General features: G+C 44.8%; 1 protein-coding gene across 1 annotated transcript in view; it reads left to right on the forward strand.

Annotated features, from left to right (window-relative positions):
* The first annotated feature begins 318 nt into the window (after window positions 1-318).
* LOC147634305 (Major facilitator superfamily protein) overlaps window positions 319-24,661 on the forward strand; it is a 37,749-nt gene continuing 13,406 nt past the window's right edge. Inside the window, exons 1-3 of the mRNA XM_086805443.1 lie at window positions 319-595; window positions 21,649-22,272; window positions 22,657-22,832. Coding sequence (XP_086661569.1) covers window positions 588-595; window positions 21,649-22,272; window positions 22,657-22,832 — 808 coding nt within the window. The 5' untranslated portion in view covers window positions 319-587. The remainder of the gene's footprint in view (window positions 596-21,648; window positions 22,273-22,656; window positions 22,833-24,661) is intronic.

Here is a 24,661-nt window from a genome sequence, read left to right on the forward strand (position 1 = left end):
TTGTAGGTGTAGACACTGGGGTTCAAACGGGTTCGAACCTTCACCCTCTTGTGGGCGGAGCAAGTCAGACATTACACGTCCGGTCGACCACTACACTACTTGCCCATGGTCAAAGCCAAAGGATGTATGTGAAAACCTATCGAAACTTTCTCGATATCTAGATATCTAGATAGGAGTAAAAAAACCTATGTATGTAACCATGACTATGCTTTTGGCTTTCCATGAGTAAGCCTTACAATATTTATGGAGTCATGCATTATGAAAATTAGTGAAACTTTTTTGAGGAAGTCAAGTTTCTCGCTCTCTCTCTCTCTCTCTCTCCAAGCACACATCAGCAAAACACACACACACACACACACACACACACACACAAGAGCCAATTATGCCACCATTAGGGAGCACTTAAAATATCATCATCCATCACGAGGTCTCTGCTAAAACTTCGTTACTGGCGTAGCACATTTCACAAGAATTCCAATTGTTGTTCACTGCATCATGTTGCACGTTGCCAAGCGCAAACCTTAATCAAGGCTAAATTTCAACCTTTGATCGTGCTTAGCAAAGGTCTCTGCTGAACAAATCCAAAAATGGAAAAGTAAGTTCTGCTTCTCTCAATCTGCTTCTTCTTCTGTTGAGGGATTTTTTCCAGCTTATAAATAGTAATGGCAGGTTTTTTTTTTTTTTTTTTTTTTTTTTTTGCGAATAAAAAGGTACGCTGAAGATATTATATCATGGAGATCATGCTTGAAATCAAATTGTCAACTTATTTTCATTTTCTTTCTTGAAACCCACACCCCCCCCACCCCCCCCCCCGCCCCCCCCCCCCCCCCCCCCTTTTGGAAAAAAGAAAATAAACAAGGTGCCTTCATATGTTCCATTTTGAATCCTTGGAGAAAATGAAACAATATGCCCTCAAATTCTTATTTTGAATTTTCGGAGAAAATAAGTTGCCTTGATTATAGAATATTTATGCGTGTGTACATTCCAGTAGAGGCCATTTTGTCAATATTTTTGAGCCATTACCAAGTTAGCCATGGTAAGGTGCTTATGGTAATGTTGTTTTCATAGGGTGAGATGCAGTCCATTGTTCACACATGGCCACAGCCAAGATGGACCTGGTAGTGTGTTGCTTGTTGTAATCTGCATTTTTCGGAGTTGTCTGCCCATCTATGTGCAGGATTTGACAATGATGGGGCAGTGTCCATGCATGCAGCTGGTGAATACGACCTTCCCCTTCCTCTATTGATGAGGAAAATAAACGAAGGGTGTCGGTGGCCCTCAAAATCTGAGCCGTAGGATTACCGAAAGAATGGTGGAAGTATGGGGTTGATACATGGAAGAGTTTGTGTCTTGCAACTCCAGCAATCTGATGCAAAGGATCAACAATAATAAAACAAGAAATAATTGGCAACCATGCAGTGGTCTTCTTTGTTACCAGAGTCCTCAAGGTAGATATTTTTAAGCAGTTAAGGAAATTGAAGGGTACTATGGTATGGATTGCAAACAAGCTCACCCTAGTGCAGCTAAAGCAAAAAGGGATTGAACTTGCTAAAGTCAAAGTTACCAAGGAACGAGAACGGGCGAACGTTTCGACACGTGGAAACGGGGACGTTTCGGGGGATGGGGGGAACGGGGGAACATCACGTCATATATTGATACAAAGTGTGTGTGTGAGAGCATATCTTGATACAAACCCACTATTGGGCACTGATGACATTAGTGGGGATGTCGTAGTATCTAGTCCATACTATGCATAATGGAGTTGATAGTTATATAGTCTTGTGGATTGACTACCATGAGTATATAACATGCACGTTCCTAAGAGGTAAATTTGGGTATGTTCCTGGATTCATCTAGGTATATAATTTAGCCGTATTAGCAGACATGCAGATTTCACATTGTGAATTTTCATCCGAGTTGCGGCCAGTTGATATTGTGCTTATTCTTTCTATCTTTAGCAATTCTTTCAATTTGCTACTTCCCTTAGTGCTAGGCTTTATTATGACTGAGTCTGCCTTGCATCTCTGGAGGTTTGACAGAAACTCAGTAGGAAGGGCTTTGTGTGAATATATGCTCTTATGTGTGTGTGTGTGTGTGTGTGGAGTGCGTGTGTGAGAGTATATCTTGATACAAAGTTCTACACCCACTATTGGGCACTGATGACGTTAGTGGGGATGTCGTAGTATCTAGTCCATACTATGCATAATGGAGTTGATAGTTATATAGTCTTGTGGGTTGACTACCATGAGTATATAGCATGCACGTTCCTAAAAGGTGAATTTGGGCATGTTCTTGAATTCATCTAGGTATATATATATATATATATATATATATATATATATATATATATATATATATATATATATATATATATATATATTCACTTTTAATTAAAAGAAAAACCAAAATACATTGAAATTATAGATGTACAAAACATAATATACTGAGAGAACTCCAAAATGGACAGGTGAATCAATAACACATGATAAATCAAAACTACATAGTGCAATGATCAATCATGGAAATGACAGGTTTGCAAATGTGGCATTGGCAGAATCCGCATCAACTGCTGTAACATGCGGAAGCTTTAGGGGAGATCGGTAACTTCAAAGCTCAGAAAACAGCACACTTGTCGCGACGAAAATAACGCACAAAACTGAATGTAGATGTGCAGAAAGATAGATAGAGAGAGAGAGAGAGAGAGAGAGAGAGAGAGAGAGAGAGAGAGAGAAGAGAGAAGAGAACTTTTTAATGTCGTAGGAAACTATCCCAAGAGCGAGAGAGAGAGAGAGAGAGAGAGAGAGAGAGAGAGAGAGAGAGAGGGAGAAGCGGACACAGGATTGGGTCCCGAATACCCTCTGTAGGGCCCCCACCATGAATGGTGTATTTGCTTTATTAGAATGATGCAAATCTGAAAAGAAAATGCAAAAAACGTGACCTTTCTTGGCTGAGATTACTCTGCCCTTGACCTGCAGTCCTTCACCCCTTTTGTATTAGTAAATCCTTGGCTGTCTTGGCCCTTTGATCAACTTTAGCTCGTGGTGAATTATGAGATGAAAGAATGGATTGTGGGCTAGGTATTTATACTACTCCAGATGACAAGTAGGCTGCCTTAAATGCAGTCGGCTGTCATAAAATCAGTCCACGACTGGAAAAATCAGCAAATAATGCCAATAAATGCTGCGCATATTTCCCTTCTTGGCTGGGCGTTAGGCGCATGGTCACATGAAGGCTGGGCACTGAATACTTGCTGTTTTGGAGGCTGGGCAGCCTGTATGGGCTGCCCCATACTTGCCCTACAGCCATCATAAGACTGGATTACCTGTCGACTACCCCTGCCATGCCCCTAGGGCTGTCCTACAGCCCTCCATGGCCTACCCATGGCTGGTGGGTACAGCCAGGACCTTCCTAGCCCTTATGGGGGTGGTTTTACATTGTCCCCATGCCCACACAAGTACTTGGGGTAGCCCTATGGGTTGGCCCCTTTCCTATATGCAAACCCTAACTATCTACACAATGATCTGGCATCCAGTACCATACCAGATACACAGAATCACTGACATCATTCTAGAGGGAGACTCACAGCGCGGACTAGCACTGTTTCATGTGCAGGACGATACACACCTGACCTTGGACGGCTGGGATGGAACCTTGGCTGACTCATCCCGGACTGGGCTCACATGGGACCAGTTTACCATCCCAGGTCCTGCACCTTCGGTACAGATATGTCTACGTGGCATCCAAGTGTGGGATGCACGTGACAACTGCATCTCCCTGTGCTTTGTGACTACCAATTGAGTCATCATCACTATGAGACCCGATGCCAATAAAGCGCTCCTCCATGAACTCCCCAGCAACCTTGTTAAGCAAACACAAGTTTGCATTAACAAAGACTAGATCATTCACCTTCGCTATGCCAAGGCGATTCCTCTTCTTTGACGCTATGTGACCAAATGAGCTCCAGAAGCGCTCACAAGGAGAGGAACTAGCCCCCTGGCTAAGAATGCAAATGGCCAACCGCTGTAATTCCGGGGTGTTAGCTCCATAATCCTCCCACCATAAAGCTGATCCAACTACAAACTTGTTTGTCAAGGCATGTGCATATGAAAATAGACCCATTTTGTTCCTGTAAAAGCCCAACCGAGTTTTGATGGTTCTCTGAGTTTGATCCAGCACCAATCTATGGAGAGTCTTCTCGCACCCTCTGGCCACGTCTCCATCAGTCTCCTGCCCCTTGCCGTGAAACTCTGGATCCAATACAAATGCTGCTGCCTGCAAATGTGAGTGGTAACTATCTCACCGTGACTGGCATAGCTCCCTCGAGTCCTCAAACCTGTCAGCATCTGGCTCAATCTCCCTAATGTGCTCCACCATCTTATCCAGTACCTCATATACCTTGCCAATGCAAGGGTCATCACCATCCACAATTCTCATCATGCGAATGATAGCTGAGACAATAGCAAGCACATGAAGAACTTGCTTCCAAAAGCTCTCATCGAGAATAGTCTAAGAGCAACCTGTACCTGCACTAGAGTGGGACTGTGGCCAATGCACCCACTCATCATTCACCACAAGCTGCCTCAATCCATTCTTGCACTCATCCAGCTGCTCCAACATCAAGAAGTTATAGGCGAAGCGTGTGTGTCGGAGTACTTCAATAGATCCTTGGAGCCACTCTTGCGATAGACTGCAAGAATATAATGTTGGCATGTGATGAAGGTCACCACCTCTCTCCCCATCTCAATGATAGGCAAGTAGTAAGGCAATTTTCCAATGTCCTTATTGTTAAGACAATGGACAATGCATGGACTAAAACATTTGTGGGGATAGTGTGTCTCAATGATTGCTCCTGCTGCCCTATTGGCATTTTCCCCATCTCCAATAAACTGCAAGACATTTGAGGCCCCAATATACTCAATGGCCTCACTCCAAATATCACCAAGTCTCTCTGCGGTCTTCCCTCCCTCGGAGTTGTCAATGGAACTCACAAAGTATGACTTACCCCATGAGTATGCAACGATGCCCTGAATGGAGCGAGACCTTGTGTCGCTCCAACCATCTCCACTGAGAGTAACCCCATGCTTTTGCCACCTCTCTCGGAGAGTCTCCAGATGCCTTCTTTTGTAAAAGCTTGGTCCTCATGCTCCCATTGGCCGTTCCAGATCCCGGAACGTTCCATGGTGTTCCGGAGCGTTCCAGGATCCCTGGATCCACGGAATGACGTTTCCACGTTCCAGACCCACAGAATGCTGTTCCATGGTAACTATGGCTAAAGTTCGAGCAGGACATAAAGAAGATAAATGGGCTGTTTTCCGTGATGGAAAAGCTCTCATTCAAAAATTTCACAACCTGAAACAAGCTGCTTGTTTACTGGCACATTCTGTTAACACAATTTCACCAACATTCGATGACCCCCAATCTGGGATTGATGTATTTGTTGCATCTCCTAGTGGCATAGTAGATGAACTCTAGGACTTCTTTTTTTTTTAGTTCATATGATGTTTCTTTTCTCAGACTAGAGATTTGGCATAAGACCTTTATGGTCTTCATCTATGTATTTGGTCTCATAGGCCATTTTGGCCTTTCGTAGACGTTAATAGAACTTTCTTGATTTCTCACTTAGAAGAGCCACTATTCAAACCCCTCAAATAGGGATGTATAGACATTGTCACCAGCATGGACATTTCTGTGTCTTTCATAAGTGGACGGTCTTTGGACGCTCAAAAGATATGGATGTGCAGCTTTGGGAATATGTGATTTATCCAATACAAGAGCCATGGTGCCCAGAATCTGGTCATGGCACCCATGCCAATTCTTTGAGACAAAGGAGAGATTTAATGGGAAAACATGCTCTTTTATCATGGTTCATACTCACTTATGGATAGTATGACCAATTCATTAAATAGGCACCTTGTATGTAAAAACATTCATGCATATTATAATGTGATGTAACAGATTACTGAGGAGGGTGGACATTTTGGATATTTTGCACACATTTAGGGCAAGTGTGCATGTATTAGCTTGACAAGGGGCATTATGAGATTTGCACACATTTGGGGCAAGTATGTGTGTAACCCCCTATATTGGACAGCTCTTCTCTTTCTTTTGAGAGCTCCGTCTCCATGGTTGGGCTCTCTACACTCCTACAAAAAACCAGAAATCAGCCAGACACTGAAGCTATTCCATCCAATACAAATAAGAGTCCTCTTGTACTAGCCCAGAAACTGAAGCAACCGCCATTGAAGCCAAAGATTCTCAACCTAGTGCACACAACAACTGTGAAGACTCCCTCAGAGACTTGGCTGAAAACTTTCTTCTCCTGTGCCCATGGCGTGAAGCAATGATGCATCCTTGGTGTGTGCTTAACATGAGAAATGAAAAAGCTAAAATGCGCACACATGCATCTGCTTCATACTCATTCTCTGGTTCTAAAGAAGTAGAGAAATGCTTTGGAGACACCTACTAGCGCTGAGAATTGCAGATGATTCTGCCCATTTTCCTAGGCATGTATATATATGCTTGATTATTGCTTGTTGGCCAATATATTTGCTGTTGGCTTGTTGTCCAATGGGCGACTGCCACGTGGTATCTGTGTTGGCTAGAAGCCTGCTCGACTCCCTGCACACACATCCCGAGTGCTCCTGCTAGCTATGCATACTGCCTAACTGCCCTCCAAGGCTGGCTGACCTGTGTGCCTGCTGTACGACTGCTCTACAGGCTGTCCACTTTACAAGTTTACATAAGTGAGGTGTGTCACAACAGGCCACCCAACCCCATCAGAGATCCGGCGATTTGACACGCCTATGCTCAAAAGCTTTACCACATCCCCCATCCCATCCCCACAGATCTGTCACACCTCCCTTGACCCGCTTCGGCTACCCTCTTTACCATACGTAATGTTACTAAGGCCATACATAAATTGCAGCACGGGAAGGCCAAGGACCATGAGGACCTACTAGCTGTGCACATTGCCTCGTGGTCTTACTAGCTGCGCACATCGCTCATGTCTGTGACACTCCAGCGCCTTTGGAGAGAGACATGGGCATAGAGCTAGGAGACATGCCATAGGTTAGGCTTTTGATGATCCTTTTTGGGCAAGCCAAAGGCCACAGAACATGTACCTTTTTGTACTATATGAATATACTGAATACACAGCCTTCTCTCTCTCTTCTCTCTGTCTATGTTGATTGTTCTTGCATCAAGAGTTCCTATGCAGTGCTGAGGGCTGAAAGAAGACTACCAAGAGCTTCCACATGTCACAGTGGTATCAGAGCATCAAGCGCAGCTATGCTAAGTGCCGTTGGTGTCCTAGAAGAAGGAGGTCCAAGGAGAGAAACTGAGCAGCTGCCCAAGAAGCTTTTATGGAGCACTCCAAGGGATGGAGCCAAGGGTTCCAGGATCAATTTCAAGAAGAATGTGTTCAGGGACAGGGCAAGAATGCAAGGGGACAAAGTGGAACAAATGCACATATCTCTACATCATATTCGGAGTGGATTCAGAGACATAGGGCAAGGTTTTCAGTGAAAAGGTTGCTAGGAAGAGAAGGATGACAAGTATGGGAGACCATATGTGGAGACAGGGGATGATGACAATCATCCAAGGTCAAAGTTTGGAATCCCGTCATCAAGTTTAGCAAGGGATGTCATGTGCATGCACATGGACATGCTTAATCCCAGGCTAATCCATGATTTGCAGCAAAAAACATTAGGCTTTGGAGCAGTAGCAGCTATCACAGGCATGGGAAGACATGATGTGTGGACCAGGATCTTGTTGGCCGACAGTTGAGCATCTATCTCATGGTGTCGGCGTTAAATAGATTTATGCATGTCTATGGAACTGACCGACAACAAATCGGTGAGTTTTTTGTTCCTTCCAGGGCCTATAAAAGGCATCTCATTGCTCATTGTAGATTATCTCTCCCCAAGGTGGGGCAGGTCATAGGTAAGCCTTTTGATGATCCTTTTTGGGTAGGCCAAAGGCCACATAACATGTACCTTTTTGTACTATATGAATATACTGAATAGACAGCCTTCCCTTTCTCTTCTCTCTTTGTCTATGTTGATTGTTCTTGCATCAAGAGTTCCTATGCAGTACTTAGGGCTGAAAGCAGACTACCCACATCACGACGATATTTAGAAGATAAATTTTTGGACTTCATTTGGCTTATTCGAGTTTCTCATGATGCTATTTGGGTTAACCGATTGTGTAACTATTTGGCCCTCCTAGCTCTATTTCACATGATAGAATCCTTGCCCGGACATGAGACAAGTGGAAGAAGGCATGGGGGCAGGGACTGTAAGGTTTGCTCAAGAAAAAGCACTAGTCTTGGTCAAAAAGCAAGAAACAACAAAAAGTCAAACTAGGTTGACCACGAGCCAGGGCCACCATTGGCAAGAGGAGACTGAGCCGGACCAAAAAGCTAAAAGCTATTTTTCAAAAGCAGCTCCAGGGCTGAAAAGCAAGGCCCTGAAGTTAGAAAAGCAAAGGGAAAAGAACTTTGACAAAAGTGAGTAATTCGTATTACAAAGTGGAAAGCAAAGGGAAAAAGGCAAAAGCAAAAGCTTGGTTAAGCTTTTGGCAAAAAGTAGAGCCTCTTCAAGTATAAAAAGGCTTGAACCTCTCATGTAGCATCATGAAGGAGATCGTGGAGTGTGTGTGGCCATCATTATGATCATGGACAGCTTCTTCTTTGCCATCAACACCTTCTCCAACTTGCGTTTCAGTGTATGGTCATATATGCATGGGTGATACGGGCGTGTGTATGGAGTTGTACGGACATGTGCGGAGTTGTAAAGTAATATCTTATTATAAAGTGGAAAGCAAAGGGAAAAAGGCAAAAGCAAAAGCTTGGTTAAGCTTTTGGCAAAAAGTAGAGCCTCTTCAAGTATAAAAAGGCTTGAACCTCTCTTGTAGTATCATGAAGGAGATTGTGGAGTGTGTGTGTGGGCATCATTATGATCATGGACAACTTCTTCTTCGCTATCAACACCATCTCCAACTTGCTTTTCAGATGTATGGTCACCCCTAGACTTGTATGGGTATATGCATGGGCGATACGGACGCGTGTATGGAGCTATACGGACATGTGGAGAGTTGTATGTTTCAAAAATCCTAAAAATTTCAAAAACCCTAAAACTGCTCCAAAAATCCTAAAAATTATTTTTTTGGAGGTTTTTCTCCCAAATACCATTGAAGCAGGTTTTATATCAGTTTTCTTGCCAGAAAGAGCTTTTCTATGGTTTTCTTCATCGACAAGACTGTAGGAGTTGTGGAAACTACTCATGGGATATGCGAGTGATTCTTGGACTTGAACTTGGACTAGAATCTAGACTTGGATTTGGATCTAGACTTGGACTTGGACTTGGACTTGGACTTGGACTTGGACTTGGACTTGGATTTGGATATTGGATCTGGTACTAGTCTGGTGAGAGATTCTTGTGGGTCATCCCTATGGTGTGCTCGGCATCAAAGATCTCGTGCCTCGACACCGACTTCGACTTAGGGATTCTACATCGGCATATTTGTTTGCTTTTGTATTCATTGTTGTATTGATCTTGGCCAGCGTGCTCGTGAATTGTTCTTGAATAAATTTTTGAAAGGGGGTAGGGCCTGTTCTGTGTTTAGTGTGGTGTATTGTGCAGGATCCCTATCTCTATCATTTTATCTCGGACACGTAGTTGAATCTGTCATGGCACGCCCCGCTGGGCTTAAAAATGCCGCGGTCACCTTTAGCAGGACGATGCCCTGGATCTTCCAACCTTTCCTTGGGATAGGTTAATTGATGCTTATTAGTTGTAGCTTCTTCACCCTCGGAAGATGGAGTTTTTTACGGTCAATGTTTCTTTTTTTGGACATGTGATTTCGGAATATGGAATCTCAATGGATCTAGAGAAGATTGAGGTCATTGTTTTGTGGATCGTGTTGGAAAATGTATTTGAGCTTTGTGGTTTTCTTGGCCTTACAATCTTTATCAACGTTTTGTGAAGCATTATGCTTGGGAGACCAATCCTCTGACATATGCGCCAAAGGAAGATCGGGTGTCTTTTAAGTAGGCTTGTTTTTTGAGAAGACCGTCCGGTGAGGCACAAGTCTCGCATGGAGTCGCTTTTGATTGCCATATCCTTCCCAAGGCATGAACACTCCAGGTTACGTTCGCACCAGAGTCTGTGACTGACACGTAGATCTAGACCAGACCTTCCTGGTCCAATACACTCCGGTGCCTTCTCCGTCCTCACACCAGGCGTGTCAGGAGCACACTCATGTCCACTAAGATGGGTTAAAGTCTCTGATGACCGTCTTCGCGACATGACTCATCACTCAGATGACATCTATTGGGCATCATCTCAACTTGTGAGGTACCTTCACAAGTTCCACTAAGTATTTTAATAATCTCCACTAAGTATATTACAAACAATATCCAAATAAATATTAGACATGATCAAGCAACCATGAATCACGCATGCATTGCGAAACAAGGTAAATAATTTCAAGTTCCGATGAGACAGTCTCCTCCATCGAACCTCTGAATGCGTTTCCCGATCCAACCACTTTCCGTCCAAGCCTTTGAATAACAATTTCGGTTCTTTTCAATTTCTACGTTAAGTCCCAAGGTTACTTGTTTTTGATTTGATCCTTTGTTGCTAAGATGAGCCTTAATCTGGACTTTCACTAGACTAAGGCACAAGATCTCTTGATTATAATCTACACACTTTTTTTTAAAGCCTCCGATCTTACTTTCTAACATTGCGGTTTCTCTTGTTTCTCTAAGGTTTCAACTGAGCTTTAGTTGTCTTCTAAACTTTATGTTGGGGTCTTAATTTCAATATCTCAAACTTCTAGCTTTTCAACCAACTTGATGATGTTGGAGAATGGACATGCGGAAGCATAAACTGAACAAGAGAGAGAGTAGAGAGAGCTTGTGGACAAGATTACCTTTTATAATAGCAAACAACTTTACAACGGCAATAGCCAGCAGAAGTGTTGAACAATGTGCAAGGGATTGGATGACATCAAGTGAATATGTGAGGCCCCCTTTTATAGTGAAGCAAGCAGGCTGGCTGACTACAGGAAGAGCTGGCCGATTGCTCTAGACTTCCTAAAATAGGAGAAAAATAGATAAAATACCCAATAAATAGGGTAAACCTCATAACATTGAGATCTAACACCTCCTCTGCAGCTCATAGTGTGCAAGAGTCTGAAGAAGATAAGTTTATGAAGATGCAACCATGGACCCTCTAGCATCGCGAATACTGGAATCACCTCGAAGAGAGCATCCGCCAACCTGTTTCCTCGAAACAAAATGCCACCACAAACAACAAGGAACTTTGCTTGGCTATGAATTCCCACACAAGTGTGCAGTGAACTCCAAGAACAGATGATGAATTGTTGGACACACCACGCCCATAATCCCCAATAGTGGAAGGAAAACACATCACGTCCCAAAAGCCTCGAATAATGAACTTGGAATAGATCCAGTTAATAATTTTTGCTACACCAAAGGTAACTGTGTCGTGCCAGAAGTCTAATGCTTGGAACTCCAAATCACTGTTCCCATGCACTAGTAAGTGGAGTTGCAATCAGCCTCCTCTCCCACCCACAAGCCTCCTTTGGCTGGAAGCACATGGGGGAAACTTCATGTATACTAGAAAAGTACACCATCTTGGTCCTCCTGAGCCGCGGAAGCGCCCTGGGAGCCCTAGATGTGTTACTAGAGGAATTTGTATCACAGTCGTTTGTCGTGTCTTTGCCCTTTTTTTGAGATGAAGACTTGCCCTTGGTCTTGTCCTTCTTCTTGGACAAACAATCCTTGGATAGATGTCCTCTCTTCCCACAAGAGAAGCAACGACTCTAACCTTTCTTTTGAACTGTAGAAAGTGCCTGATCAGAACTGTTGAGAGACACCTTCATCTTACCCTGTGAGACTAGGACGGACTCTTCCTCCAAGAGTAGGGAGCGAAGATCATCAAAATCCAATTGAGTGGTTGTGCCCTAGCACCTCAAAGATCGAGAAATCACATCATACTCCGAGGGAAGCTCGGTGAGGATAAGTGCAGCCAGCTGAGCAAAGGACAAAGTAGCACCCATCGCCAGTAACTGGTCATGGATAACCTTAGCCTTCATGAGGAATGATTGCATAGAACTGCGTGTAGGAAATAACAAACCGCAGAGTTGTCCTTGCACAATAACTTCTCTCATCGAAGAATCTCGAGCAAAGAATCCTCCAATTTAGACCTGTCACGTGCATCCCGCACTTGGATGCCACGTAGACATATTTGTACAGAAGGTGTAGGACCTAGGGTGGAAAACTGGTACCATGTGAGCCCAGACCAGGATGAGTTAGCCAGGGTTCCACTCCAGTCGTCCGAGGTTAGGTGTGCATTGTCCTGCACATGCGTCCAAGGTCGGGTGTGCATTGTCCTGCACATGAAGCAGTGTGCCCGTTCGTGCTGTGAGTCTCCCTTTGGAATGATGTCAGTTGCTTTGTATGTTTGGTCTGTGACCAGATGTCAGACAACTATGTAGAAGTAGGTATGCATAAGGCATGGGCACGGGAAGGCTATGAGCCACCCCAAGGGGGCCAGGAAGGCCCTAGGCCTTGCCCACGAGCCCTAGAGTGGGCTGGGCAGGCTGTCGGCCAGCCTAAGGGGCCTGGCCAGGCAGCCGACAAGGCCAAAGGGCCAGCCCAGCAGCCAGTCGGCTAGGCCAAAGGGCTGCCCAGCAGCCAGTCGGCCAGTGCCCGGGACTGTAACATGTGGAAGCTTCGGGGGAGATCGGTAACTTCAATGCTCAGAAATCAGCACACTTGTTGCGACGAAATTAACGCACAAAACTGAATGTAGATGTGCAGAAAAATAGAGAGAGAGAGAGAGGGAGAGGAGGACACAGTATTGGGTCCCGAATACCGTCTTTAGCATAGTTACTAGGAGTTTTAGAAACGCGTGATTTGAAACGGGTTTCAAAAAGGTTTCAGAAGTTTCATATTTTTTTGAAACATCCAAAAAAAGTTTCATACAAAAAATGCAAAATATATATATATTTTTCAATATAGAATATACATGAAAATATGTATTTAGGCCATGACCAAGGCTCAAGCGTCCTTGTTGAGATGGTTAACTAGTCACTACCAAGCAAAAAAGGAATGTCAAAAAAAAGTTTCATACAAAAAATGCAAAAAATATAAGTTTAGAATATACATGAAAATATGTATTTAGGCCATGGCCAAGGCTGAAGCATCCTTCTCGAGATGGTCGACCAATCATCGGCAGGCAGGAAAGAACGTGCGTGTGCAAGTCGAGCAGCAAGCAACAAGAAAAAATGTGCTTCGGACGTAATGTATGAAACTGGCATGTAAGGCTTTTGGGCCTTAAAAATTTTAGGTGAATAAAAAACGTGTTTCATATTCTAAAACATTTTGTAAAAGTTTTGGTCGGTTTCATATGATTTGAAACGGGTTTCGTTGCTACTATGCTCTGTAGGGCCCTCACCACGAATGGTGTATTTGCTTTTATTAGAATGATGCAAAACTGAAAATAAAAGTCTGAACTTGAACCTTCTTGGCTGAGGAATTCCTCTGCCCTTGACCTTCAATCCTTCACCCTTGTGATAGCTTCTCCTTGGTTGTCCTGGCCCTTGAGTTTGCTTTAGCACCTTGATGAAATATGAGATGAGTGAACTGATTTATGCCTTGGGTATTTATACCCCCTAAAGTATCCAGTCGACTGGCTATATTTTCCCTCCACGACTTGCAAAAATAGTATTTAATGCTAACTAAGTCCACGTGTTCATACTACTGCCTTGGTTGTTGGGCAGCAGAGCCTACTTCAAGTGTAAAGATTCAGCAAGAAACCATAATTTTTTTCTCGCTTGTGATTGTTTTTTAGACTCTGGTGGACCACCCCTTTCGGAGTGACTCCTGTCCCTCGAAGGACGGTTGGCTCTGGAAGTCTCTCGCACACACAGTGGATGGTCAAATTGCGCTCGGGAAAGGAGGTGCATTTTCTTGCTATGGTGAGCTTTGACGACGAGAGAGACCAAGAACCTTGGGACCAAAGTGCACCAGGCAGCCCAGCTAGGGCATCAGGCATGAGTGTTAAAGAGATTTCATTAGATGATGCGAGCAATCGCAGACTAGAGTACCAAGTTGGAAGAGCAAAAGGCGCAGATACTGGCTCTGGAAAAGCGCTCCCGTTCTCTAGTGCTGCGTTTTCTGTCTCCTCGTCCCTCTCCTTCCGTATCCCAGATTCCAGATCCTCTACACAGGGACCCTCTCGAAGTGTCACGGTTGCAGTGCCATTCCTTGGTGGACCCAGTGGGCTCATGTCCACACCAAATTAGGTATGGCAGCTTATGTTTGAGACGAGTTTGTCCACGACCTTAAGCAGCGATTTCTACCGCCCCATTACCTTGAGCGACTTGAAGATGAGTTTAGGGAAGCGCGTCAAAACATGCAACTAGTCCTTTAGTTTGCCAACAAAATTTTGAACTTATGTTTGCAATTAGGCTTATCTGATACAGACAAGAAAGGGCAATTCCTGTATGGCCTTGACATGCAAATCCAGTGGGAGGTGCGTATGTTTAGGCCAGCCACCTTCGAAGACGCACTCTCGCTTGCGCAGAGTGCTGAAATGAAGCACAATGGTGGAAAGCCCAAGACTTCCCAGCCGGCTACTCCCAAGGTTACCACCTCTACATAGGTGGCCAGAGAGGAGTCGTCTTGTTTGATAGCGGGAGCACGGAGGACGTAGTCACGGAACAGGCCGCTCGGCGTGCCCGTTTCGTCCTGACTTCGGTGGACAAGCAAGTTGAGGGTTTTAGCATAGGCATGACAACGAGCATCGAGTATGAAGGAAGCTCTTGGTGCTAAGTTAGTTATTCAAGGCATAGAGTTTGTGCATGATTTTATGGTTGCCTCTCTTGTAGGAGCAGACATAATATTGGACATTCAGTGGTTTCACAAGTTCCTTCCTAATGTCAAGTGGGACAAGCACACTTTCTAGATTAGTCGGAATGTGTCAAACGTCCTAGTGACCATTAAGTGTGAGCTAGGAATTCCAAACTTTCCGCTCATAAGCCACTTGTAGGCTAAACGAGCAATCAGGAAAGGCTCACATTGTGCGATGATCTACACCCAGACTGCCCAGACGGTGGCCAGTGCTTCCGAGAAGTATTTGGCTTTCCATGAAAAGTTCCAGAAGATTTTTCTTCGGGACAATCTCCCTCCCTAGCTTCCCCCATCCAAACCGGAGGACCGCGGGATCGATCTCCTCCAGGCTCGTAACCCTCAAGCAAGTTTCCATATCGCCTTTCAAAGGCAATGGAATCGGAGTTGGACCGCCAACTCCAAGAATTGTTACAATCTGGCTTCATCCGTCCCAGTGTCGCCATTTGCAGCACCGATCCTGTTTGTCAAGAAGAAAGATGGGTCTTCTCGTTTGTGTGTCGATTATTGTGCACTCAATAAGCTGACTATCAAGAGTCGATTCTCAATGCCTTGAATAGATTATATTCTCGAGAGGTTGAATGGGGCTAAGGTGTTCTCGAAACTCGATTTAAAGAGTGGGTACCACTAGGTGAGGATTGTGGAGGGGGACATCCCCAAGACAGCCTTTCGTATGGAACGGACCCATGCCTTTTGGCTTGACGAACGTCCCAGCCACATTTAACCGCATGATGATGTAGGTGTTTCGGGAATTGATTGGAAAGTGTGTTTTCATATTTCTGGATGACATACTAGTATTTTCAGCTACAGTTGAGCAGCATGACATTGATGTGGAGAAAGTACTGAAGTTGTTGGAAAGCAACAAGCTCTACGTCAGAAGCTAAGGTGGCCGAGATTGTCAATTGGGAAGTCAGATCCTTTGTGGGTATATGCTAGGTATACACCACCCACATAGACAAGTTTTCTGACCTCTTGGCGGATCTCACCGATCTGTGAAAGGGTGTCAAGACAAGAAGGCAACGGATTCGAATGACTCCACGAGCGTTGGAGGCATTCAAGAACCTCAAGGTGGCCTTGTCAGAGGCACCTTGTCTAGCACTTACCTTGTGGGATGAGCCATTCTAGGTGATCATCGATGCGAGTAACATCGCAATTGGAGGTGTATTATAACAAAATGGCCATCCAGTAGCTTACATGTCTCGTAAGTTACTGCTCGCAGAAAAGAATTACTCAGTCTACAATCGGGAACTCCTTGCTGTTATACATGCCTTGAAACATTGGAAACATTTTCTTTATGGCCGTGACTTTGAGGTTCGCACTGACTATCAGGCATTACGCTGGATTCAGACAATGCCAAGTGCATAGTGGAGTGACCGACAACACCGCTGGAGCCAGATATTCCAGCAATTTGGTGGTATGATTGAGTACCTTCTAGGAAAGGCCAATCCAGTGGTGGTTGATGCTTTGAGCAAGAAGGGACAAGTGACTTTGATTCTTCAGACCACTAGACTCGACCTTGTTGGTACGGGACTCGACGACATGAAGCACACGTACGCGGATTCCGAGGAATTCGATACACAATGGGAACAAGCATTGGATGCCACAGGACCATGCCACTTTTTGATATGCGATGGTTGGCTTTTCTACAAAGGCTGACTGTGTGTCATGAAGTCATTCAGGGCAGCTCTTCTCCATGACGCCCATGACGCCATTATTGGTGGTCATAAGGGCATGAATTCGACTTTGGAGAAGTTGGAACGGCAATATTATTGGCCAAAGATGAGGCGAGATGTGTTTTCATATGTACAACACTGTGATATTTGTCAAAAGGTGAAAGCTCCTCATGGGAAGAAGATAGGGTTGTTACAGTCCTTGCCAATTCCTGAGGGACCTTTCTAAGACATTTCGATGGATTTTGTCACGAATCTGCCTCCCAGTCCGGGTAAGCGTAATATATTTCTAGAGCCCTCCCCATGCCTCACGTATATAGAGTTAGCTTAGGCTTGCTTTAAACTTTAAAGCAAGTTTTGCTTTTAAAAAGCACTTTAGAAAAGTAACTTGCTTTTAAGAAGCACTTTAAAAAGGTAACTTGCTTTTAAAAAGCAACTAAAAAGCAGCTTTATTGACTTTTTATGCAAAGTCATTCTCCTAAAAATGCTGTAAGAGATAAAGTTGCTCCTCTCAAGGAGCTGTTTGTGATGATGCGAACAAATCTTCATTCTAACAAATACCCAAGTCAAAAGATACCATAAACCATGTGACTAGTATAGATATCGTAGAAGTGTTGCTAGCAGACGTACAGCCCTTGGTACCTGGGGTGAACCATAAAGAGATCACCAAGCAACTCCTAGATCCCATTTGAGTGCGTCTGTGGACAAGGAAGCATAGGAACCCCCCTCTTGAGCATCAGGCAATGCTCGAGACCCACACTGTGTTGCTGAAACTTGTGAGCACTTTCCATGGTAGGCTCCAAACCAAAAGCATTGAGATAAAGTTGCAAAACCATAGGTGAATCTGCTAAGTCACCCTTCTCTATCCACTTTGAATCCATATGTGAATAGTTCTTGGACTTAACCAAATATCGACGTGAAACTTTACCTTGTACTTGTCTTTTAAAAGCTCTATAGAATCCAATCACTTGTGTCCAACACCACTGCTTGACCATGTTGGTGTACTGTCCACTTAGCTTTCTCACGAGTCTTTGCAATAAAAGCTCAGACCCCCATTGAAGATGATACTTGCCAAACCTTTGAAGCCTCCCTGAAGTTGCCTTCTCACATGGCTTCTTCACCTGCATCAAAGCCCCTTTTGGCCTTGATTGCATCGTCAGAATCAGCCCATAAAGTTCCCCTTTGGAAAAGCTGATAAGCACACTTGTTCGGCACCTCTTGTTGTCCCTCAAGTAATTATGTCCAATGCTGCTTTTTGGCCAGTGATTTTCCCCTCCAAGAGGCCCTGATCTTGCCCTCCAACAAGCTGCCAAAAGCACTTCTCATCAAGCCCTGAGAAAAAGTGACTTTTCCAACCAAGAAAGCACAAAAAGCAGCTTTTGTAGACTTTTTGCTTTTCATAACCAAGCTAACCAACCTAAAACCCAACATTAGTCCACCCTTGGACACCCCTGTCCATCGAGTCAAATGCTGGTCGGTCAAAGTGTGGTCAAACCTGGTGAACCCCTGGTCAAACTTGGCCAAACATGCTTGCCGTTGTTTCAAACCACATACACGCCATTACCTTGATGTAGTCGACCTTTCCATACACTTTGATCCGCTTTTTGACTTGTCAAACTCAGCTTTTTGGTCAAAATAGCCCCGCTTTTTGACTTTTACCCACTTGAATGCGCATGGCATGATCTATACATGCCAACACAGGCCTTCATTGTGCATCTTCATGTGTCTTTGGTCCATGTGAATTCTCTTTGCTTTTTCCCAAGAGAAACCGATTCTCTTCTTTGGCTTCTTTCTGGTCTCTTTCTGTCATGCTTGCGTGGAGATGATCATGAGCTTGCACCCTTGAGAAAGTTGATGTGATACCGGCAATGTAACCTTGTAACCGGCCTTCAATAAAACTGATGGGCGGTAGACAAAAACGTCACCAGACACAAGCGCTTAAAGATAGTTTAAATCACTTAAACTTGAAGAGAGAATGTAGACAAGGGGAGCTAGATTTCTCCCACACAAGAGAAGTGGTGGCCCCAAACCGCTCTGGCATCCTCACAGGTATGTCTTTACTCTTCACAATGTTGGGTTACAACTTCACTGGTCTTGCTCCGCCCTAGGCGTGCGAGTGAAGGCTTCTTTGGCCTCCTCCTCTCGAACCCACGTTGTGGTTATAACTACAGCCCTCTCCCATGCCTCACTTATATAGAGCCGGCTTAGGCTTGCTTTAAAACAAGTTTTGCTTTTAAAAAGCAACCGAAAAGCAGCTTTATGTACTTTTTATGCAAAAAGTCATCCTTCTAAAAATCTCTCAAATCACTTTGAATTTAAAGATGCTGACAAAGTTGCGCCTCTCAACAAGCTCTTCGCGATGACGCAAATAGATCTTCTTTCTAACAATCTTGAAAATTAGAGTTGGGGTTTCCGCCGAGACAAAACATGCACTATGGTGACATACATACACACAAATCTCCACCTCATTTTCAAAATCAAGGCTAGAGGGTATGAGAAGATGGAGGTGACTTTGGAGATGATCAACAAGGAGAAAGATGATGACAGGCCATAGTGGTTGCGTACTTTAGGTACGGTGCGGTATGGTACAATATGGGTACGAGTACGCAAAGTACGCATCGAGATACGTACTTTAAGTATGTTCACTTTTTTAAAATAATATATATATAATAAAAAAATATATATTATAAACCATTCATAGTTTAGTAACACTGGTATACAAAATTACGAAAAAAAAGTCAAACATCTATGCTCTATAAATGTCAAATGAGCTGCGAGCATACAACATGTGAAGTCATGGTGAATCTGAAATCCTAGTACAACCGCCAATCAATAGCCATATGGCCGGCACAAAATAATATAACATCATACATGTTTGATTATAAATCATGAAAGTACAAGGCTAGCCACTAGTAGCTACAAGATGAATATGTAACTAGTCAGTGATCACACTACTGAAATAAATATTGATATGCTAACTACTAACTAGTAGGAGCGACCAGTCCACCACAAGGCCAGTGGAAAATAAATCAAGTCTTGTGAGTCACCACTCACTCATTATCATGCAAGCCTGAAGATGAGGATGATAAGTAGTTTCCATAGATTCCCATCAAATTTATAGAGTGGCTCTCCCTCTCCACCACATCACCATCAGTACCCGATATCTCCTCAACAATGGTAGAGGGTCCAAGTCTCTCCTCTGGAAGAGTCTGCATTTGGTGCTCTATTAGTCGCTTTGGCGGCTCTCCCTCTCGAATGTGCACCTTGAGCATACACACCGTGGTGCCTTTAGAGGTGGAAAGACGGCACTATTGAGCTTAAAAAGTGAGGGAAGTGGTCGTGAGAGCTCGAGACTAAGCTCAAGTGATTCGTCTATCAATGCCCTCGAGCTCTCTGCGTGGAGCTGTCTATACATCTTCTTGTGCTCATGACATACTATGTCGCGACTCGCTCTCCTCGGCATGCTGTTGTTTGCGATGCTCCAGCTCTTCAACATCAACATACATACCATGTATTCACTAGTAGTTATTAGTGACTAGTCGCTCTAAACTTTTTTTAAAGTACGGGTACGGAAAGCATGGTACCGGTACGGAACGTATTGAAAGTACCGAACGGATGAGTATGAGTATGGAATGCAACTATGTGACAGGCTGATTGCTTTGCAAGAGCCCCATGAGCTTGTGGAGGATGGGGACATTGGGGGAGATGCAGAGCCCATAAATGCTCAAGTGGAAGTTGGTAGTGAAGAGTTTGCAAACGGTGACTCTGATGATGATGATGTTGCATCATCTCCCTCTCATGCAGAGGAAGAGGATAGGACAAGGAATAAGCCTGATTCATATCATATTATCATGAGTCATGAGTCATGACACGTGTATTGTATCTGCGCAGTAATATCATTCATCATTCATGTATGGTGTGATTGTTTGTGGCTTGGCATGTCACACGACACTCATTCGCAAATTCCTAGAAGCGAGACTCTAGTTATCAGGCTTGTATTATCAAGCTTTCTTGAATGTCATATTTATTTCAGCCTTAAGTTTCAACTTTCAAGTGTCAAATTCTAACTGGTTAACTGTTTTTAACTTTCAACTCCCACATGCATATATAGCCGCAAATTTAAGGCCATGTATGAAACTCCATCAGGAGCTGAATGATACTTTATCATACCTATCATACTCCCTGACGTATGGCAGTATGAAAGGTATGATTGGAACTATGGTGTACTATGAGATTTGGGGGAGATTTCATTACCTATCCAAAGAGGGATTCAGCCCACTGTCCAGGATCACCGGCTTCCTTGACCAACACTCCATGGGACTTCACCTGATGGAGCTCCACAAACATAGAGACTCCCTCCTCAAAGAGAGCAGAGCCCAGCCCCAAGACACCTCATAGTTGTCCATCTTGAGTTTCTTCCAGATACTGGAGGGCAGCAACAGATGACCTTGGAGGCCAAGGACCCCCCTAGGAGGATGAGACACCATCCCCCACGAGTAGTGGACACAGAGAGCCAGGAGCTGAATGATACTTTATCATACCTATCATACTCCACCAGGAGCTGAATGGTACTTTATCATACCTATCATACTCCCTGATGTATGGCAGTATGAAAGGTATGATTGGAACTATGGTGTGAGATTTGGGGGAGATTTCATTACCTATCCAAAGAGGGATTCAGCCCACTGTCCAGGATCACAGGCTTCCTTGACCAACACTCCATGGGACTTCACCTGATGGAGCTCCACAAACATAGAGACTCCCTCCTCAAAGAGAGCAGAGCCCAGCCCCAAGACACCTCATATTTGTCCATCTTACTAATGCACTTATAGTTTTATCTAGCATAAATAAACATTTTTTTCTCTCTTACGTACATGCTTCTCTGGTGCTTTTTCACACATAGACATATACATAAAGATAAACTTTTTGCTCCTTAAACATTTTAGCTGCCATCAATAGTTTGTTATTCTTGTGAACCATGTGGGGACTTCTTTTTCTTGCATTTGAGGTGGTCTGACACCTTCTTCTGGTGCCATGCAGGACGAAAGTTTTTTGGAGTCTTTCTATCTCAGCTTTTCTGATCAATCTGGCAGCTATAATGGAAAAAGCTGATGAGACTCTACTGCCTGCTGTGTACAGAGAAGTCGGCCAAGATTTTGGAGCAAGTCCTTCACAGCTTGGATATCTCACATTTATCCGTGCATTTGTGCAGTCATTATCCTCTCCTTTGGCTGGTATCTTGGCTTTGCGTTACTCAAGGCCATCGGTTGTCGGGTTTGGTACTCTTTTCTGGGCATTCTCTACAGCAGGCGTGGCTATCTCACAAACCCTTATGCAGTGTGCAGTATGGAGGGCTATCAATGGCATGGGACTTGCAATTGTCATCCCATCGTTACAATCTTTTATTGCCGACAGCAACAGTGAAGATGGAAGAGGACTGGCTTTTGGATGGCTAAGCTTAGTTGGCTGTATAGGTGGGATAGGAGGAGGTATGCTGGCTACAATTTTAGCAGGTCACAGTTTTGGGGGTTTCGCTGGCTGGCGTGTTGCTCACATGCTTGTTGCATTGATCAGTTCGGTCATAGGTTTACTGGTATATTTTTTTGTGATTGATCCAAAAGAAGTAATGGGACGAACAACAGGACTTCGGAAGCCTAATGAAGGGTAACTTATTTCATCTGCCCTCACTGCTTTTACATTGCACAAAATGTTAATCTCTCTCTCTCTCTCAAAGTCTGTCATCGTGTCCTATCTGTATTCAAACAATGTTTTCACGTACTTGACATTCTTACGGTTAGTCTCATCAGCAAGCAGGGTTGCATTTTAGTATTTGAGTTTAACATCAAGGAGACTGCAAGGCAATCCTAGCAAGAAGCCCCCAGAAATCAGCAGAGATTATCTGTCTACCTTGTACAGTGGTGGGGACATGGCTTTTTTACCAAGGCCAAGACAGAACTCTAGAGCACGGATCACCTTGTCTCCAGCATCTCCTCATAAAGTTGCAAGGGAAAGTTTTAGTGACTGCTTTGCACGTTTTTGTCAATGCAGAAAAGATGATATAAAACAAATGCCCATCTTATCGCCAAGCATGTGGAGAGAAGCTTGGTATGCAATACGGACAGTTTTGAAAGTCCGTTCTTTTCAAATTATAGTACTTCAGGGCCTTGTGGGATCAATACCATGGGCATCGATGGTTTTCTTCACAATGTGGTTTGAGTTGATAGGTACGCTTTATCTGTGTCTTCACGCTGCAACTGAAGTCGTCATTTTTTCCCCTTTTTGTTTTGAAAATGAAATAAACGATGGGTGGTGAACATGTATGTGTGGAGGATAAGATAGTGTATTTCTCAAACTTTCTCTACAACTGTCTACCTTGGTCTTAGGTTTTTTATGAGTACCTTTTTTTTTTTTTTTCGAGGAAAGATTTAGTTATATAAAAATGCCCGTAGGGCTACAAAAGATCTCTCCTGCTCATAAGAGAAACATAGCAGTGAATACAGCAAGTCAGCCCGGGAGACTCTCCCTAGGTGCTGCAAAATACAAGCATCAGTACAAAGGACTGATGGGCTAAATCATACAATAGGGGGGGGGGGGGGGGAAGCCAAACAGGTGGCCTGTAATGCCAATGGGGGGATCCCGTGTGTAAGGTATAGAAGAGGCCGCTGCGCCAGGTGGTGTGAAAGGCGTGGCGCCGCAAGATCGCCTCATCCGAGTCGCCCCGGATGCGGGCATACTGTCATCGCAGGGTGTGGATCAACTCCTGCCGAATCCCTCGTACAGTCTGTGCTGGTGGCTCCAGTCTCCCCTCAAAGGCCGTGAAACACCGGGCCCTCCAGGTGAACCAGATGGTGAGGCTGTTGAGGAGCTCCCATCGTAAATCCCTCTCTTGTGTCCAGCTGGCGGACGAGAAATCCGGTGTCGGAACCAGGCGAGGCTGGCCCCTAATGAATCTGTGGCCTGACTGTCCTACTCCATCTCATAGCCTATAGCAGGCCCTGACGAAGTCGACCAAGCAGCGGCACCCCATGTAAACATACCCTTTGGAGAGAGGGGGGCCAGAATATGCAGCATCCGCAACCAAATCTGCTGCGCCTGAGGGCAATCCCAAAGGCAATGTCTCTGTGTCTCCATAGGGTGGCCGCATCGGACGCAGGCCGTCGGAAGACCGCTGTAAACAAGCCAGGTGCCAACTGCTGAGCCCCTGTGGGTGACCAGCCCACTGGAAAGTCGAGATCCTGCGGGCCTGTCGACTAGCCCAGAGCCGAGCCCAAAAATCCTCCAGGAACTCCTGTGAGAGTCCCTGTAGCCGCCAATGCCCCGCTGCAGCCGGAGAGACCATCCTCCTCGCCATCAAAATATGCCGCCCCAGCCGAACTGTATACTGGAAAAAGGTGATCTCTGTGGCCTCAAGGGATGCATAAGGATCATGCCACTCGTACTCCCCCGGGTCCCACTGTAGCCGGGCCAAGGGGCGCGCTGCATATGCCCATATGCGCCAATCCGAGAGCACATCTGCAGGGTCGGTGTCAATATGCCACTTCGGAGAAGCGGCGGCCACTACCCGTATCCTCTGAAAGGTGCACTCTGCAACCAAAGGCGACTCCACCTCCACTCTCTGAAGTCTGCCCTCATCCTGAATCTCATAGTAGAGGCATCTGCCATCCTCAGTGTAAGCTCTGACAGCAATCAGGATCTCCAACTGTGTAAAGGCTCCCATCCACCGTGGGGCCACTGGCTCGAAAGGCGTGAACCACTCCTCTGTGAGTGCCTCCTGAATATCATCCCTCATAATCAACCCCCCTCTGAAGTGACTCAGCCTCTCCACTTGGATCTCCTCTGGGAGACTGCAGAAGGCCTGCCAGTCTCCAAAGCTACATGATGGGCCTGCCGCTAAAGGTCCCTAGGCTAGACGAGGCCGAGAACCCAGCATATGACCCTGCTCTGTGCGAAGCGCTGGGCTCCAGATGAGCGGCTGTCTGGCCCGCTCCTCAACACAAGGAGGAGGTCGCTGAGAGAGCCCCGGTCTCAGCAGCTCCCAAGCTCTCAGGATGCT

Source organism: Cibotium barometz, chromosome 11, assembly GCF_041138505.1.
Source record: "Cibotium barometz isolate CiBa-2024 chromosome 11, ASM4113850v1, whole genome shotgun sequence".
Classification (NCBI taxonomy): Eukaryota; Viridiplantae; Streptophyta; class Polypodiopsida; order Cyatheales; family Cibotiaceae; genus Cibotium; species Cibotium barometz.